At 34.4% G+C, this 16,783-nt stretch overlaps 3 protein-coding genes across 3 annotated transcripts; 2 read left to right on the forward strand and 1 right to left on the reverse strand.

Moving 5' to 3' along the window:
- The first annotated feature begins 1,598 nt into the window (after positions 1-1,598).
- Positions 1,599-3,396, forward strand: LOC107424375 (WEB family protein At3g51220). The gene is made up of 2 exons (XM_016034161.4): positions 1,599-1,866; positions 2,550-3,396. The coding sequence occupies exons 1-2, from the start codon at positions 1,720-1,722 to the stop codon at positions 3,033-3,035; spliced, it is 633 nt and encodes a 210-aa protein (XP_015889647.3). The 5' UTR covers positions 1,599-1,719; the 3' UTR covers positions 3,036-3,396.
- Positions 3,397-6,698: 3,302 nt separating this feature from the next.
- Positions 6,699-10,455, forward strand: LOC107424374 (protein ANTHESIS POMOTING FACTOR 1). The gene is made up of 11 exons (XM_016034160.4): positions 6,699-6,984; positions 7,089-7,180; positions 7,563-7,663; positions 8,179-8,279; positions 8,353-8,419; positions 8,513-8,612; positions 8,694-8,807; positions 8,923-9,060; positions 9,214-9,298; positions 9,562-9,611; positions 10,089-10,455. Exons 1-11 carry the CDS (start codon positions 6,978-6,980, stop codon positions 10,230-10,232), a joined length of 999 nt encoding a protein of 332 aa, XP_015889646.1. The 5' UTR covers positions 6,699-6,977; the 3' UTR covers positions 10,233-10,455.
- A 1,893-nt stretch (positions 10,456-12,348) lies between these two features.
- On the reverse strand, positions 12,349-15,374 carry LOC107424391 (protein WUSCHEL). Its single transcript, XM_016034181.4, has 3 exons — positions 13,858-15,374; positions 13,643-13,743; positions 12,349-13,060 (listed from the first exon to the last, which is right to left on the reverse strand). The coding sequence occupies exons 1-3, from the start codon at positions 14,252-14,254 to the stop codon at positions 12,701-12,703; spliced, it is 858 nt and encodes a 285-aa protein (XP_015889667.1). The 5' UTR covers positions 14,255-15,374; the 3' UTR covers positions 12,349-12,700.
- Positions 15,375-16,783: the final 1,409 nt, after the last annotated feature.

Raw genomic sequence — 16,783 nt, forward strand, 5'->3', positions numbered from 1 at the left:
CTTGCTCTTCTGCTCAACCGGGCAAAATGAAATTTGAATTCCATTCTCAATACATTCATTTCAAAAAAAAAAAAAAAAAAAAAAAAAAATCTGAGATTGAATCTCTGAGTTGCAAGAATTAAATAGAAAGCTTCCAATTTCAACATATTAAACGCATTCCTGCAATCACCACATTTCCAAGACACCTCATCTACAAAATCAACATCATCTTCTACATCATGAGGGGCAGAAACTGGTGAACTGCATCTTCTGGATATCGGTTGCAGGAGGTGGATGGATGGTGGGGCTAAGGAGGTTCCAGAGTCAGAGGTGGAAGCAATGATGGCGGTGGAGGAGCTTGAGCTTCAATGGTGGGATTCATTATCTGACGGGGTGTGAACTGCCCTCTCTCCTACCAATCTTACTGAGAAGAATGAAAGCTTTCTAGAGTTTTGGAATTTAGATTAGAGAGAGAGAGCCAAAGAAAATTGAGATTAGGAAAGAGAAACTGCAAGGAAGAATTGAAGTTTGGTTTGAAGTGAGGTGAGCAGAGGGGAAGAAGAAAGGAGAAGAAGATGAAGGGTCACGTGAGGTGGGAAAAAAAAAAAAAAAAAAAAGGAAGATAAAGCTTTTGAATTTTAAATAAAAATTTGGAAAACAAATAATAATTTTGAAATCACGTGAGATGCATCTGATCATTTTCACGATTTCCATTATAATTTAACAGATTTAGATTAAGTATAATATTTTAAAAATAAAAAAATTATTAAATATTAAAAAAAATTATAACTAATAAAATGACAAATTATAAAAATAAAAGTATTAAACTGCATTTTTGCTTTAAAGTTTTCTACTTTATCTTTTCTCTTTGGAAAAGTAAATTTACTACTTTTTCTTTTCTTTTTGGACAAGTCAAACTTGTGGCGTCCACTTTCAACGTCATTTTTCTTCCTCCCAAAGCAACGAATAATTTCACGGTTCGAATTTCAACTGCATGGACTCTTTTACGAATCCGTTGAACAGGTGGCCTATCAAAGTTTTGGGCTGGATTCATCAATAAGGTTTGGGTTTTCTAAAACCAGAATCAAATCTAAATTGGTCAACAAGGTTTGGGTAACCCACACAAGCCCAAAAAAGGAACCCACAAGCACAACCAATCCGCACCGACTGGTCCAAATTCCCTTTTTTGTTTTCTTTTTTTTCATTTTTACATATTCATCGATTTTCGTTTTTATCCATAAAAGAATTTGCAAATCCTCTTTAATTGAACCTGAAAGCATTAAAAGAATTTGCCATTTTTTTATTTTTTATTTTTTATTTTTTTGTACTTGTTGGGATTAATTGGAACTTCTCTCTTAGTGGAGCCCATAGAGGAGAGTATATCTAGTGAAACAGAAGCAGGTCTAATGAAAGCATAACAAACAGAATCAAGATAGTCCAACCACCCTTGTCAACCTCAATTAACAAAATTCCAGTGAAGTGGACGCGAAGAAAACAAAATCCCCATGATTTTTATTAACCACCTTAAAAGAAACCCAAAAGAATTAAAATAAAAATAAAAATCATATCCCATTAGCAACAAACCTCTCTCTTAATTTGGTATATAAAAAGCAGATCTTTGTCACCACCTCTATCAATCCATTTGACTTTCAGTGAGTCCCATAGATCAGCATTGTGTTTATCTCTTTGAAAAGAAAACCTGCTCATTGACAAATACAATTCACAGCAAATATTCGGAAAATGGACGGAGAAGAAAGCAATGCTGCCGTGGTAGCTGGGCGGGCGGAGATCGACACTCGTGCACCCTTCAGGTCTGTCAAAGAAGCAGTTATGTTGTTCGGAGAAAAAGTTTTGGTTGGAGAAATCTATGCCAACAAGCTCAAAGAGGTTCTATCTCTCACATGCCCTCTGTGTCGTTTTAAATTTTAACTACAACGTTATCCATGAAATTTGTATTTTCGATTTGTTGCTCAGCTTGTTTTTGGTTATATTTTCTCATAAAAATATGCCTGATTCTTATTTGCGTCTAAATTTTTATTTTTTGTGGGTGTGGTTTTCAGCTGGAACCTGAAACATCTCGTTTCTTTGTTAGACATTGATGAAGTATTTTTTAGGGGCAGTGTCACATACACTTTTGGTGTGCCATAGATATATCCTACCTTATTACAAAAACACCTAGATGGCTCATTCATCAAAAACACCTAGCTAGCTCTTTGGTGAAGTAGAATATACAAGTCAGGTAAACTGCAAATTTAGATGTGCTAGTTTGTCCTTTTCTTTAGCTACAAACTCAGATATAATTAACTGTGCTATAGATTTGTACCCAAAAAAATTAAATGTGCTGTAGGGATGAAGGGTCTCTCATGGCATTCTACAAAAAGATATATGACTCAATTATATAATTAAATTAGTTATCATTTTTACACACTAAAAGTAGATTAAGAGCTTCTTTAAACCCACATGTGGTACTTTATTTTTTGTATGTGAGTTTTTGGATTGCCAGGTTTACGATCTCTGTGTTTGTGCCTTACAATACATGAATTCCTGTAATGAACTAATTACTTTGGTAGATTCAAGCTCGAGCAAGTGAAAACGGGCATGCTCAATCCAAAATGGGAGTCTTAACAGCGGAGCTCGAAGACACAAAGCAAAATCTTCAAAAAGCCAGAGAAGAAAATACTGTAATGGCATTTTGCATAAAGTCCCTCAGAGAAGAACTTGAACAAGCAAAGAAGGAACTAGAAAAAATAAAAGCCAGAGAATTTCTAAAACAAAGAGTTAACCCTGATACCGAAGACCTCAAATTCATCGAAAATGCGACCAAAGTTCAAATCAACACACCAGATCATGAAGAGGACAATGAATTTCAGAAGAAGAGATATGTCAAATTTGCTAGCCCTCCTTCACTAGCTCAAGTTATTGTTAGCAGAGATGAAAAGCCAGAGAGACCAACTTCTATGAATAAGCTGAAGAAAAAGTCATTGCTCCCTACTCTTGGATGGATTTTTTCCAAAAAGAAAGCAATCCAAGAACGTGAATCTCCGATAAGAGCCTGAGACCCTCTGCTGAATGTGCAAATATGAAAAAAGACATAAATGATTTCCCTTTGTCATGGATAGAGGTACTGAGCAACACAATTTACTGTGTCATAGATGCAATCTAAGCTTATGTCTATGTTTCATATTGGTTTTTGACAGTAACTATCTCTTTCAATAAAATGTCATAGATAGGTATTACAGGTTTACTTTACTACCATTTTGTGATTAATTTCCTACTCTTTCCCTCGATGGTAGGAAATAACTTTTTTTGTTTTTTTAAATCCCTCAATTTCGTTAGTTTTGAGTTGGGCTTTGGGCCTTAAAAGGAAATAGTGTTGCAAGAAGTTATACAAATGAGAGGTGAAAATATTTTGGTGTGCTTCAAAGAAATATTCTCTTTTTTTTTTTTTTTTTTTTTTTTTTTTTTCACTGGTAAATCTAAAGGGAAAAGAAAATATATATCATATGTAACACATGTGGCACTCTCTTGTTGGTCAAAATAAGAAAGAAGTGTCTTAAACATTAGTATGGGTGCAAAATTGTGCAAACAAACAGACCAACAGCGGATCCAATTCTAAGCATGGGGAAAATCTTCAAACCCACGAAGCATAGTTAAACTTCTTTGGCCACTCTCACAAATAAAAATACATTTCCCTATTCTTTATATTCCTAGCCATAAAAATTTGTGGAAGAAAAACATTTGGGGTCGTACTCCACAAATAAACAAAATGATTTTCATTTTACTTTATGGCCGGTAAGTCGGCGGAATTGAATAGAATTATAGAAGAAAGTGGTCTGAAGGCATGCATGGGCTAGTACATTCATTAAAATTATGTAACCTCGCACATGTAGCCATGTGAGCCTTATACCTGCCTAGTCCCAAAGAAAAGAATTATTAAAAAAAAAAAAAAACAAAAGCAAAAAGAAGATAAAAATTCAATATCAGTAACATGCATGGCTATAGCTCTCCTCTACGCTTCCAACACATCAGCTAGCTCTCCTCTATTCCTTTTACCTCCTCTTATGCCACCATTTTGGTGTTCTAAGCTAATTAATTTGGAATGGTATTTGCAAAACTAGAATATTTTTTTGCTCACGATTATTAAAAACGAATAAAGGTCGGATAATGTTTTTGCACATTTTCTTTTTGTTTTTATGTCTTACGCAAATATGGGATTTTCTATTCCTGAATTTATGGATGAATGTCTTTCAATATATGTAAGTTTAAGCAAAGAAATCATTTAACCGAATAAAAGAAAGATGGTACATTAAGGCCGTGGTTTATGCAGGCCCTTTCGTTCCGTAAATCAATAATGGCCTCCAAGAGTAGTGGGTTCTAAGTATTGTTTAATGTGAAAACTATAACAGGATGAGACATAACCAATGCTATTCTCACAAGTCACAACCAAGTCTCCGACTCTAAAAAACAAGTCAACTAAATTCATCAAGTTGGTTGGGATTTGATTAAGGGAATTTGGGTGTTCGTTTCACAAAGGTGAGTTGTCATTAGCCATTAAAAGACAAAACGACCTTAAAACTAATGCTTTGCTTTCCCCGATTCCTCTATTAATATATAATCCTTCAATAATATTTCCAGCACAATTTTCTCAAATGCATGTTATGGTGGTCATCCTGTTTTCATTAGCTTTTTAATTAGTCTCCCTCAAGACTTAAACCATGCTATTATTACACATAGTAAATGTATAGATGCTACTACCCAAAAAAAAAAAAAAAAAAAGTACATCCCTAGATGCTATTAAAATCATCAACTTGTCTATCAACTCTAACAGTCATCATTTAATCAAGATTGATTTTCAATGTATATTTAAAAAAAAAAAAAATTCCTGTGTCAAAATGATGTCACAAATTACTTTTAAACTTTAAGGCAAAATCTCATGAGCCACACAAGCCACATGGTGAAGCCAGCCACAAAGTCCCTAGCTAGCTAGCTAACTAGTTATGGATAGGTAAATCCAATCCAAAGGGCTCATACACACAAACAATCTGTCTCATGCAATAGATTCTCATATAAATTAACACAACCTCTTTCCTTTTTTTCCTCTCGAGTTATACCAAAACCAACGAACCACATCAGAACACCCCAAAAACAAAAAAAAAAAAAAAAAAAAAAAAAAAGGGGGAAAATAATGGAGAAATTAGAAAAACCGAGAGAAAGCCCAAAGAAAGTGATGAAAACCAATATGTGCATTCCAAGGCTGAGAAGCAACAGTTGCTCAAACAACAAGAACAGAGGAGGTTTATTATCCCCAATGACCTTGCTTGAGCGTTTCCGTGAGGCCGTTTTCCGCTTGATCATGCTCTCTGCGCTCTCTAAGGCCACAACCAACGTCCAATCTGGATCTGCTGACTACGCACAGAGACAATACCATTATTACTCAAACGATCCTCGCCACAGCGAGGCCGTCGCCGATTGCATAGAGTTCATCAAGAAAACGGCAGTACCGTATGAAAACCGTGACTCTTCTGCTACTTCTACTTCCATTGATGATGCTAGTACAGCCGAGGTCGTCATACCACTACCAGTTATTTGAATGCATTTGATATATATATATATATATATAGATTGATTATATTTTATATTTGTATTATTCAGTTCTATATATGTCATTTTTTTTTTTTAACCTTTCTTGGAGGTTGTTGATTGAAATTGTCAGGTGTGGGATTAATATATATAATATTGTAAATTAATATGAAGCGATTAAAATTTAGAAAGAATTTCATATTTATCAATGTTTCTTTTTTGTGTTGTCTATTTACTCCTCTTCTTCTATGTCTTTTTCTTTATTAAAAATTGTCGGAAATCTCATGAAAATTTACGGCCTTAATAATCATTGTTAGGATTGGTTTTATTTATTTATTTATTTATTTATTTATTTTTCTTGGTAAATAAATAATATCTTCAAGGAAGCCAAAGGACAAAAACTTATCTCCAACTACATGAAATTCAGTCTCTAGTGGCTGAATAATAAATCATGCATAGAGAACCCTGATCTTTGAGAGGATTAAGAAAACAATCATAATCGCTAAATTGAAGAGAGCAACAGTCTACGATATTATTTTTAAATTATTATTTTCATTTGCTGTCTTTGATTAGACAGATCAGGTATATTGTTCCTAATAAAACGATTTAAGCTACTATTCAAGTAGAATTATATGTGAAACTGCTTGCGCAAGAGACAACTTAATCTTTTCAGGTTTCCAATCAACATTTATGTGGAAGGAGAACTCAAAGTTTCAAACCATGTTAGGAAATTTATATTTAGAAAATAATTAATTTAATATATTAAGTGGTTGGTTGCCATATTTTAGCAATTTTTATTTCGTAAAAATATAGTGAAAAATGGGTAGGTACTGTTTTTCAAAAATTTGGAAATATACTGCACAAACTATATTACTTTATTAAACCGGAAAAATATTTTACACTCATAAATTTAATTTTATTACCAAAAAAAAAATAATCAAAGAATTTAATATATTACTTTTTTTTTTCAATCTCCAGCTAAATGTTAAAAAAAAAAAAAAAAAAAAACCTCCACCTAAATGGACCGATGGACTGTTTTTATGGGCCACAAAATATCATGTGGCGAGAAAGTGAGCCAGTCCAGACCCACATAAAGTCTAGCATGGTTCGGTCTTACTAATGGCCTGATTCGTGCGACAGGATATGCAATGTCGAATTACTAGGTCTAAGCGGTGTAACATTTTTTTTCTTTCCACGTCTGTGATCCGGAGTTGATTACCTGGCCAGGGCAAGTTTCGGGGGGAAAGATAGATAACCAGATGAGAAGTGGGGGATCTCGGTAGACAAGCGAAAAAGAAGTGGGAAAGCTATATTTATATATTATTTATTTATTCCCGGGTCGGGTCAAAAGTTAGTCGGATTGAATATAGATTCGGTTAGAATTTTGCAATTTCTTCGAAGTCTGAAGAGAAATTACGATGGCTGGTGAGTAAATTGTTTGAGTTTTGGCGCAAATTTAAGGAGCGTAGATTTATAATTATTTTGTGTTGGTTTTCCTTTGGTTCTGATTTCTCAATAATATGAAAAAGGTGGACAATCCGAACGGGAAGATAAAGTCTCGTTGGAGCTGAGTGAGGAAATTCTTCAGAGCATGGAAGTCGGCATGGCATTCAGAGACTATGTACTAAGTTTTTTTAATATATATATATATATATATATATATATATATTGTATTTCTTTTCTGGATGTTAGTTTGTTCTGAATTGTGTATTTTTGTTCGTTGGAGTTAAAATCCTTTGTTTGGTTCTTGAGAAAATGTAGGAAGAGGAAATAAATACATTTGTGGGATTATTTTTTCTTAACGTGGTTTAGTAGATATCGTTGTTGCTTCTGAGTATAATTTATGGGTTTTGTCCTCTAATCCGTGGTTTTGCAAATAGTATTGAATTACCGAAGGGAAAAGTTCGTTTTTTTACTGATTTTTGGCACTCTATGTTGTGATTTAAGTTTCCATTGTTCATTTTGACTAGACAAGGTTTTTCTCTGTTTTTGCTTTTTCCCAGAATGGTAGAATCAGTTCAATAGATTTTCACAAGGCATCAAGTTATCTGGTGACTGCTAGTGATGACGAGTCTATACGCTTGTATGATGTAGCCAGTGCAACGTGAGCCTCTTTTTCCTTTGTTCCATAATTTTTGGATTGATATCTATAAATTAACTTAATGAAATCGTTTACTGAGCTTCAGCATTTCATTTTTTCACTTCAATGTACTATCTCCCATGTCTTCGATTTGTTTTCGTGTCATTTGAAACCGATACAAATTTCCAGTTATTTAGCTATATGAACACCAAAATTAGGTGGGAAACTTGCATGACTGATTTGGAAATATGTGAATAATGGGAATGCATATATGTGATACATGCACTTAATAGTTGTTGCTATGGAAGTTGTTGTCTCTTTGATCAGACTTCAGAGATCAATATATGTTCATATGGGCAATAATATCTGAAGCAAATATTAGAAGCCACTGAACTAATATATCCTTGGGCAGTGCTAAGGTGCCTGATGTAGATATTGCTGTATGACATAATGGATTTATCTTACCATTCATTAATAATATTGTACTTCTTTTTTGGTCTGGTATTGCTTGAAGTAGAGGATGCTTTTTCTTTTTCCAGTTGCTTGAAGACGATTAACAGCAAAAAGTATGGGGTTGATCTAGTTTGCTTTACTTCTCATCCTACAACAGTCATATACTCTTCAAAAAATGGTTGGGATGGTAAGTCTACATAATTCATAGTTCTGTGTATGACATTAATAAATTTAGTTATTTACATACTTAATTGGTTCAGAATCCCTGCGGCTTCTTTCATTGCATGACAACAAGTATTTGCGGTATTTTAAAGGTCACCATGACAGGTTTGTTTCTGAAACTATCATATTCATTTCACCTGCAGTGACTAATTGCACTGTGAATAAATGCAATAAGTGATTTCTTGTTTTTGTTTGCAGGGTTGTCTCTCTCAGCTTGTGCTCTCGTAAAGAATGTTTTATCTCTGGTTCTCTTGATAGAACGGTTTTGCTATGGGATCAACGGGCTGAGAAGTGCCAGGTGGGGGCCTTAGCATATAGATGTTCTGTTTTGAACTATGATTTTTTTTAACTGATTTCTAATTTGTTATCCACATTCCAGGGTCTTTTACATGTACAAGGAAGGCCTGCTACAGCATATGATGATCAAGGGCTGGTCTTTGCAATTGCCTTTGGTGGATACATACGTATGTTTGATGCTCGAAATTATGAGAAGGTTGGTAACTTAGTGCTAATATACTAGAGTATGTGAAAATTGAAAAGTTGGATGTTGCATCAAAATTCATTTTTAGATGAGAATTAGAGTGTTCCAATCTAATTAAATTCTTTAGGGTCCTTTTGACATCTTCTCTGTGGGAGGAGATACATCTGATGCAAATGTTGTAAAGTTCAGTAATGATGGAAGACTCATGCTTTTGACCACTATGGATGGACATGTCCATGTACTCGATTCATTTCGAGGCACACTTGTAAGTTGTTTACCTCCAGCCGAATTTTTATTTGAAAAGTTTACTAAAAGTAATTAATGCTAATTGATGCTGATTTTCTTGAAGTGAATATCATTCAAACTATGGTAAATGATTTGGCCTGTCTGATGCAATTTGTTTTGATTTATTTTTTAGTTATCCACGTATAAAGTGAAGCCAGTTTCAGTAAATTCCACGCTGGAGGCTTCTTTCAGTCCTGAGGGAATGTTTGTTATATCAGGTAACGGATCTCTCATATTTTGTTTCTGATTTATAGTAGCTCGTAATCTGCATACTGCATTCATGAGGAAAGTTGCCATGCAGTTTTTTGGATAAGCTACTAATGTTTCTTTAGTCTATTATCTTGCTCAATTGTTTGTGGTGTGAAAAGAACATGTGTGTAGGGGCATTGTGCTCAGGCCGCAACATGACAAAAACTGCTTATATTTGTTTCTTTTCTACTAGGCTTATTGACAAACAACTTTGTTACTGAACTTCTGCCAGGTTCAGGTGATGGTAGTGTCTATGCCTGGAGCGTACGGAGTGGGAAAGAAGTACGTTTACACTTTTTCCTTGAAAATCTTGAAAATTCAGTTCCATAGGGCTAGTTCAATTGTACTTTTCATAGTTCGCCATTAATAGGTGTTCATCGTTGATCTTCAGTGTCATTCATGCATGACCATGAGATGCCATATCGAGAAGGGAATAGGAGATAGGTGAATCAAGGGTAGCTATGATTGTAGAGTTTTGTTTCTTTGTTATATGTCCCTTCCTTCAATTTCCATTTCTGGTTGCAACTATTCTTGGATGGAAGGATTTTATTTTGGAGCATTGGCTTTGCTCTATCAATTTCAAATGCTAACTTGATTGGCTACCATAAAGAGTGGGAGGGGATGGGATCATTTCAAATTTTCAACACATTTTCTTAAGAGGTTATATAAAATAATTAATAATTATATATTCATTTATCTATGTCTGTTTCTGTGTCTTGCACTTCTAGACCTTTTGCCGTATGTTTTTATCATCTCCAGGTTGCAAGTTGGATTAGTACTGAAAGTGAGCCTCCCGTCATAAAATGGGCTCCTGGAAGTCTTATGTTTGTGACTGGGTCTTCTGAACTATCATTTTGGGTACCAGACTTGTCTAAGCTTGGAGCTTATGTTGGAAGAAAGTAGAAATTCTTTCATCAACTTTGAAGTTCTATTACAAAGCATTCAAGGCAGCGCATTCTGTCAACTACTGATGAAGTTTGAAGTAAACAGCCAGAGCCAGCTGAATTTATTAGTGGCCTTAGGCGAGACAGACAAAATGGAGCATGAAGCATGTTAATCATGTAGTGTTTTTATGTAAATAAAATTAATCAATTTTTGTTAATAATATGTTTTATTTAAAGTTGTTTTTCTTGCTTTACTTTGAATACGATGAGTATGATTGGCTTAAAAAAACCCCTTTATGGCTTTTACAGATAAGAATGTCAAATAATCATTTCTTTCTGTTGGCCCAAAAAAAAAAAAAACAATAAATAAATAAAAATTCATTTCTTTCTACAAAGGGAAACAATTTAAAAGAGTTTTACGTTTAAAATATGGCAGCCAGTTCAAATGAAGAAAAACAGAATGGGAAGGAGTTTATGGCTGGATTCTGATCCTTCATCATCTTACTTACTAGAACAAATTTCTTCAAGTTGATGAACTGAGGATGAAGTTGGTATGCATTTTGAATACATGTGTTGCAGAGTTATGGCAAGGAAGTCCATATCGGGTAAGTTACTTGCGTGATAAACAGTGTTTCTTATGAGAATGGAAATGGCAAGCAAAGCCATGTTGGGAGGAGGCTATAAAACACTTTTACATGAAATTGGGTTGAAAAGTGTGATGTAAGACATGGCTCATGTTACTGGTAAGGGACATTACGTACTTGAAGGCTCAAAAAGCTTTGCAGATCTTCTCGGATCCACAAATATCCATCACTACAAACCAATCCAACCGTTGTCTAATAGTTTCTTTCCTCATTCACAACTCCAACTTATCTCTCTCTCTTCTTTTTCATACACCAAAAAGAAAAAAAAAAAAAAAAAAAAAGACTTATCTCTCTTTTTTTCCTCTCTGTTCTTTAAAGACATTAGGGTTATCCCCATGCCATAAAGTAATAATTTTTGTCAACCCAAATAAAGGAAAGCTATCTACCCAAAATCTTATTGATTGAGACCCTCTTAAATCACAAAGCTCTTCCACAAAAAGGCAAATGATCATCAAGTGGCTGAAAACATCACGTTGATCTGTACCGTCCAACCGTACTTGTAAAAAATACCCAGTTAGATGGTTTCAGTCTGACATACATGTGATTTTAAGTGTTGTTTACTAGCTAAACAGATTAAATACCAACAATTCCTTTGCTTTCCTTTTGCTTTCTCTCTCTCTCTCTCTCTCACTATATATATATGCTACATAGATATGAATATATTTGGATTGAGAACATGTAGGTTGTATCTATTTGTGGCATGAACAGTAAAGATTTGGGGCAGAAAACAACCAAATATGATCCATCATGGAATTCAATTAATGTATCTAAATGCACACCCAAAAAGTATTGCAGAGAAGTAATAAATCTTACACTATATCAAAACAAGAGCAAAAAGACATGTTAAAAGTGGGTCAATAAAAAGATGGACCTACATGTTGGAAAGCCCAGCCCAGTCTATTCCGTATTTTGCACTCATTGTGGGACTATTGTATAGTATACAAAATAAAAAGGTAAATAAATAAAAAAAGGAATAGCGTTTTTTGCGGTATTTACGAAGTGGGTTCAAACTTCAAAATATATACTCTTTTTTTCTTTCTTTCCTGAGTCCCTCCCTCTAGCTACTTTATGAAAACGGCTGCATATAATTACTGCCTACCCTCTCATCATTTTTGCCTCCAACAGTATCTCTGTATTTTTCGTTATACTATTCGATAGAATATCATTGGCAAATCTTTTCGACGACCATTGCACACAAACACACACATACTACAATAAAATTTCCACAATACCCTACTACACCTTAACGCACTGTAGTAACCCCTTTCCAACAATTCTCATTGGAACATATGAGGTCCCACACAAAATCCCTGTCGACCAAATCACAACCCCACGTGCTGTGCAAGCGCGCTGATTAATGGTCGTATATCACTCATTACGTTGCATTTTTAATTTCTGTGTTTTTAGACAATGGAGAACCGTTTGTTAATACCCCAACCAAATACCCCGCACCGTCCCATCATGATAGTGATTATAAAAAAAAGTAGAAAATGACCCAAAAAAGTATTAATTAAGAAATTTAAGAGAAGGAGTGCATGCCTTAAAATATAATCCATGCATTTTAAGCCAACAATCATGGAATATTCTTGAGTAAAAAAAAATAAAAATCAGCAAATCTATCTAGAACATACATTAAAAACTAGCCAATTAAAGTTTTTTTTTTTTGGATGACACGTGTCAAGTCCCCAATAAACTTTGAACTGCAAAGCAAGTGTCAGCCAAAAGCATAAACATAATCAGTAGCTAATAATTAATGATTAAGCAACATTATATATAAAGGATTAATATGTTATTAAACATTAATTAGGGGTGTACGGGCATTGAGAATATGTTTGATTGATGATCAGAGAGAATCCGGGGATCTGCGGCTGTAGGAGTTGAGGCTAAGCTCAAGAGAAGTACGAGAACCGCCACGGTTTCCACCATCTTCGGACGGCCGGTACCAACCGGAGTAGTAGCCGTGAGAGTTGTGCTTGATGCCATTGATGTCCTCACCGTGCATGGGGAAGAGAGGGAGGGTTTCAATCTCTGGAGAAGCTTCATCTTCTTCTTCTTCATCATCATATTCATCAAGTAGTACTTTTCTCTTGTCAATGAAAGAGTAGGTTGAAGAATACGGTTCGACACCGACCCACCCGAAGTTGTGGCTTAGTGATCCGCCACCAACACCTGTACTACTTCCTCCTGCTGATATTGAGCAGTCCTGGTTCAAAAAAAAAAATTAAAAAATTAAAAAGCACAAAAGGAACAGCTAAAAATGGTGCAATATTAGCCAGAACAAAGGAAAGAAGAATGGCAAAAGAGAATATCTAATTGAAGCAGCGTAGAAAGTTACTAATTTTTTTCTCTTTTTTTTTCTGCCTTCATTTTTATTAAGAGTTATGGTTTTCATTTTAGGTACTTAGTTGTTCTCTTAGGTGGTTTGTGTATGAAAAAGGGGGAAAAAAAATAATATAGAGCAGAGGAAAAACAAAGGGAATTTACACCCTTTTCAAATTGTAGAAATTTCAAGGGGATTGATGAAGAAGAGAAACGTTTAACATGTCCCTCCATTTTATTGAAAAAACCCTGAGAATAACCCCTGTAGTATAGGTAGGTATAAAAATTGAAGTTGTACTCACATGGGGTGCAAAGTATTTTTTGTTGGTTTGTTTCCATTTATATATATATAGCAAAAATAGTCAAAAGTAAGACAACAGGTTGAGCACAAAAACTGAATCATCTTCTCTCACAAGGTGCCAAAGTCACAAAACCCTCCTCTTCTCTCTCACTCATTATTACTTACCCTAAAATTCTTCTCCATAGTCACAGATCCATATCCATAGTTTCCCATATTCTGTCCAACAGTAAGCGTACTAGCCGAAGAAGGAGATGCAGAACAAACCCCTATCCCACCCAAAAAAATAAATAAATAAATGAATAAAACCCAATATTTGTGATAAAAAAATTCCTCAAGAAAATAGCACAAAAATCAAGAAATTGTCAATTAACCACACATACCATGAGAAATGTTTGGGAACTTGTTGTGAAAAGCTTCATGATCAGGTTTCCAAACATTAGAGACTGCGACACCACCACCTCTTTGCATGGAAACAGCAGGTGATGAATCAGAAGTGAACCTTTTCTTCTGTCTTTCACGAGCTTTATGGTTTTGGAACCAATAGAACACATTCTTGCCTTCAATCTTACCATACTGTCTTAAACGAGCAGAGATCCTCTGAATCTGCTCGGCACTAGGAGACCTAACACCATTATTGTAGTAAAGGTCCTTCAATATTCTAATCTGATCAGTTGTGGGAGTCCATCTTGTGCTGCTTTGCCTGCACAGAAATCCATTACCTTTCCCACTTCCACCACCATCCTCATTTTGTTGTTGTTGTTGGTTTTGAGGTTCCATGATAGATTTTCAAAGGCAAGAAAACAAAGAGAAGCAAACAAAAATTAAAGAGAGAAGAAAAAGAAATGAGAAAGAGAGACTAGTAATGCATGGAAAATTTTGGGATTGAGGAATGGGGGATTTATAATAGGGAGGCACATGGAGATGAAGAGAAGAGGAAATCAAAAGAATATCTGAGAGAGAAGGACTGAAGTTGACAGAGAGGGGTTCATAAAAAGGGAAGGGACAAAAGAGGGCTTAGAAAGGGGAATTACTTGGATGAAAAGCTATGAGTATATGTGACCAGGTATACATGAAATTATTAATCACTTTCAGAGAGAGTGAAGAGAGAGAGAGACAGGGACAGAGAGAGAGAGAGAGAGAGAGAGAGAAAGAAAGATGTGTAGAATTATATTGAGGTGATATATTGGATGGAAAGAAAGAAAGAAAGAAAGAGAAAAAAGAGGCTTCTGAATGAATGAATGAATGGGAGATAAAAATGATGTTGGCGTGTGATTTAGAGTTTTACAAGGGTTATTCTTTTAATGGAGATATGGTCACTTTTTTTTTTACCAAGGACCATGACTCAGAGACTCTACTAAGATATTCTTGTACTCACCTACAGCTTCTCCAATTCTCAAGGCCAAAACTGTCATTTTACTACTCTTGCAACATGACGTTTGGGCGTTTTTCCTTATTCTGGTCTAGGGTTTCTATTTTTCGGTCATGTGACCTCTCTATGGCAAAAATCATCAACTGTTCAAGTTTAATTACTATTTTTTTTCTTATATATATATATGTATATATTATCTTGAGGAGAATTCGAATTTGAAATTATTATCCAAAAATGATGACTCTACCGGTGGATTATGTCATTTTTCTTAATTAATTGATCATAATTGTATGTACCTGCAGTCAAACATGGCTCTTAGGGATGACATGAACGGACAAAAACTATGCTGTTTTTGCATACAACCATCATTTGCAATATATAAAGGTATTGGCATTAAGCGTTGTGTTTGTGCACGTTTTGCTAGCTACTTGTAAAATTCACTACTATTCATAAAAAAAACTTCCCAATTATTGTTATTTATAAGCCTTTAGATGAGATATATATATATATATATATATTATATGCAGAAAAAGAGAAAGAAGAGGATACCTTTATAGATCAATTAAAACTCCCCCCCAAATTCCCTCCACGGTCAATTATAAACAAAACTAGATATACAAATTAACATGCATGTAGGACTGAACATATGAATGTAGCCATTCATATATAGATATATATCTTTCACATACGTACACCAAATATTACCGACATCACATACATGACATCCGGATTTTTTTTCACTAAGAATGGAATTTCCTTAATATATATGTTCAAACCCATAAATTCTTCCCAATAATTGTTCTTTATAAGCCTTTACTTGACATATATATATATATATATATATAACAAAGAAGAGGATACCTTTACAAATCAATTACAACTCCCCCTCAAATTCCCTACACGGTCAATTATAAACAAAACTAGATATCCAAATTCCAAAGTACATAAAAGGGTCAAAACATGATAATCGCAATTAACATGCATGTTGGAATGAACATATGAATGTAGCCATTCATATATCATAGATAGCTTTCACATACATACACCAAATATTACCGACATCACATACATGACATCCGGAATTTTTTCACCAAGAGTGGAATTTCTTTCATATATATATGTACATATAGATATTCAAACCCATAACTGGAATTCTACTCCTCTTTTTGCCTCATAAATTTGCTGGTTCAAACAAACTTGTTTATTGGTAGAGTTTAAAAAAAGAAAAAAAAAAAAAAAAGATTTCTCTAATATGCCTAAGGTATTTGTGTCATGATGATTCTTGAGTAAATGAATTTAAAGTATTTATTAGGATCCAGTAACTATATATATGAAAACGCAGACGTAGACGAAAAAAGAGAAAGAAAAGGAAAAAAAAAAAAAAATTCCAACCTGGAAAAGTAGGCAGTAGAGGAGCAATACACCCTAATGTGAAGAAAAAATGGTGATGTTTGTACTCCATGCTAAGAAGCACGCGACCCAAGAACTAATGTGAAAAAAAAAAAAAAAAAGCATTAAAAAGAGGGACTTCATGGTTTCTGGACCTTTTATGTATATATAGGATCATCATCAAAAGCCCCATCATTCTTTTCCCTTTCTTTCTCTGCGTCTCTCTTTATAATAGGGTTCGTACACTTCCCAACTCCCAAAATATTACTGCTGTTGCCATCTCTCATTTCCAAACTTATTTAATTAGATAGAGACACATCTTTTTCAGGGGAAAATTATTGTGGATAGAAATTCACCCTATAAGATCGAAATTGGTTTTAAAATTGCCTGAAATCAAGTTCAGTCGGACTAAAACCTTTTCTTTTAATTATTGCAAATTTGCTATATATACAAGTGTGTTTTCTAGCTTCTACCTTCTCAATGTTCAATTTATTGCTATATTATTAAGATAATATATATTTTAAGTTTCCAATATTGCTTCTAAGGGT

This window comes from Ziziphus jujuba, chromosome 7 (genome assembly GCF_031755915.1).
Source record: "Ziziphus jujuba cultivar Dongzao chromosome 7, ASM3175591v1".
Taxonomy (NCBI): Eukaryota; Viridiplantae; Streptophyta; class Magnoliopsida; order Rosales; family Rhamnaceae; genus Ziziphus; species Ziziphus jujuba.

Bases quoted from the DNA above. Each gene is read 5' to 3' on its own strand.
- LOC107424391 (XM_016034181.4), bottom strand. From the start codon at position 14,254: ATGGAACCTCAAAACCAACAACAACAACAAAATGAGGATGGTGGTGGA. The intron at 13,744-13,857 runs GTATGTGTGGTT...TGGGTGGGATAG, and splicing joins GTTCCCAAACATTTCTCATG to GGGTTTGTTCTGCATCTCCT. The intron at 13,061-13,642 runs GTAAGTAATAAT...TTTTTGAACCAG, and splicing joins CTATGGAGAAGAATTTTAGG to GACTGCTCAATATCAGCAGG.
- LOC107424375 (XM_016034161.4), top strand. From the start codon at position 1,720: ATGGACGGAGAAGAAAGCAATGCTGCCGTGGTAGCTGGGCGGGCGGAG. The intron at 1,867-2,549 runs GTTCTATCTCTC...TTACTTTGGTAG, and splicing joins ATGCCAACAAGCTCAAAGAG to ATTCAAGCTCGAGCAAGTGA.
- LOC107424374 (XM_016034160.4), top strand. The intron at 8,420-8,512 runs GTTTGTTTCTGA...TTTTGTTTGCAG, and splicing joins TTTAAAGGTCACCATGACAG to GGTTGTCTCTCTCAGCTTGT. The intron at 9,612-10,088 runs GTACGTTTACAC...TATCATCTCCAG, and splicing joins GCGTACGGAGTGGGAAAGAA to GTTGCAAGTTGGATTAGTAC.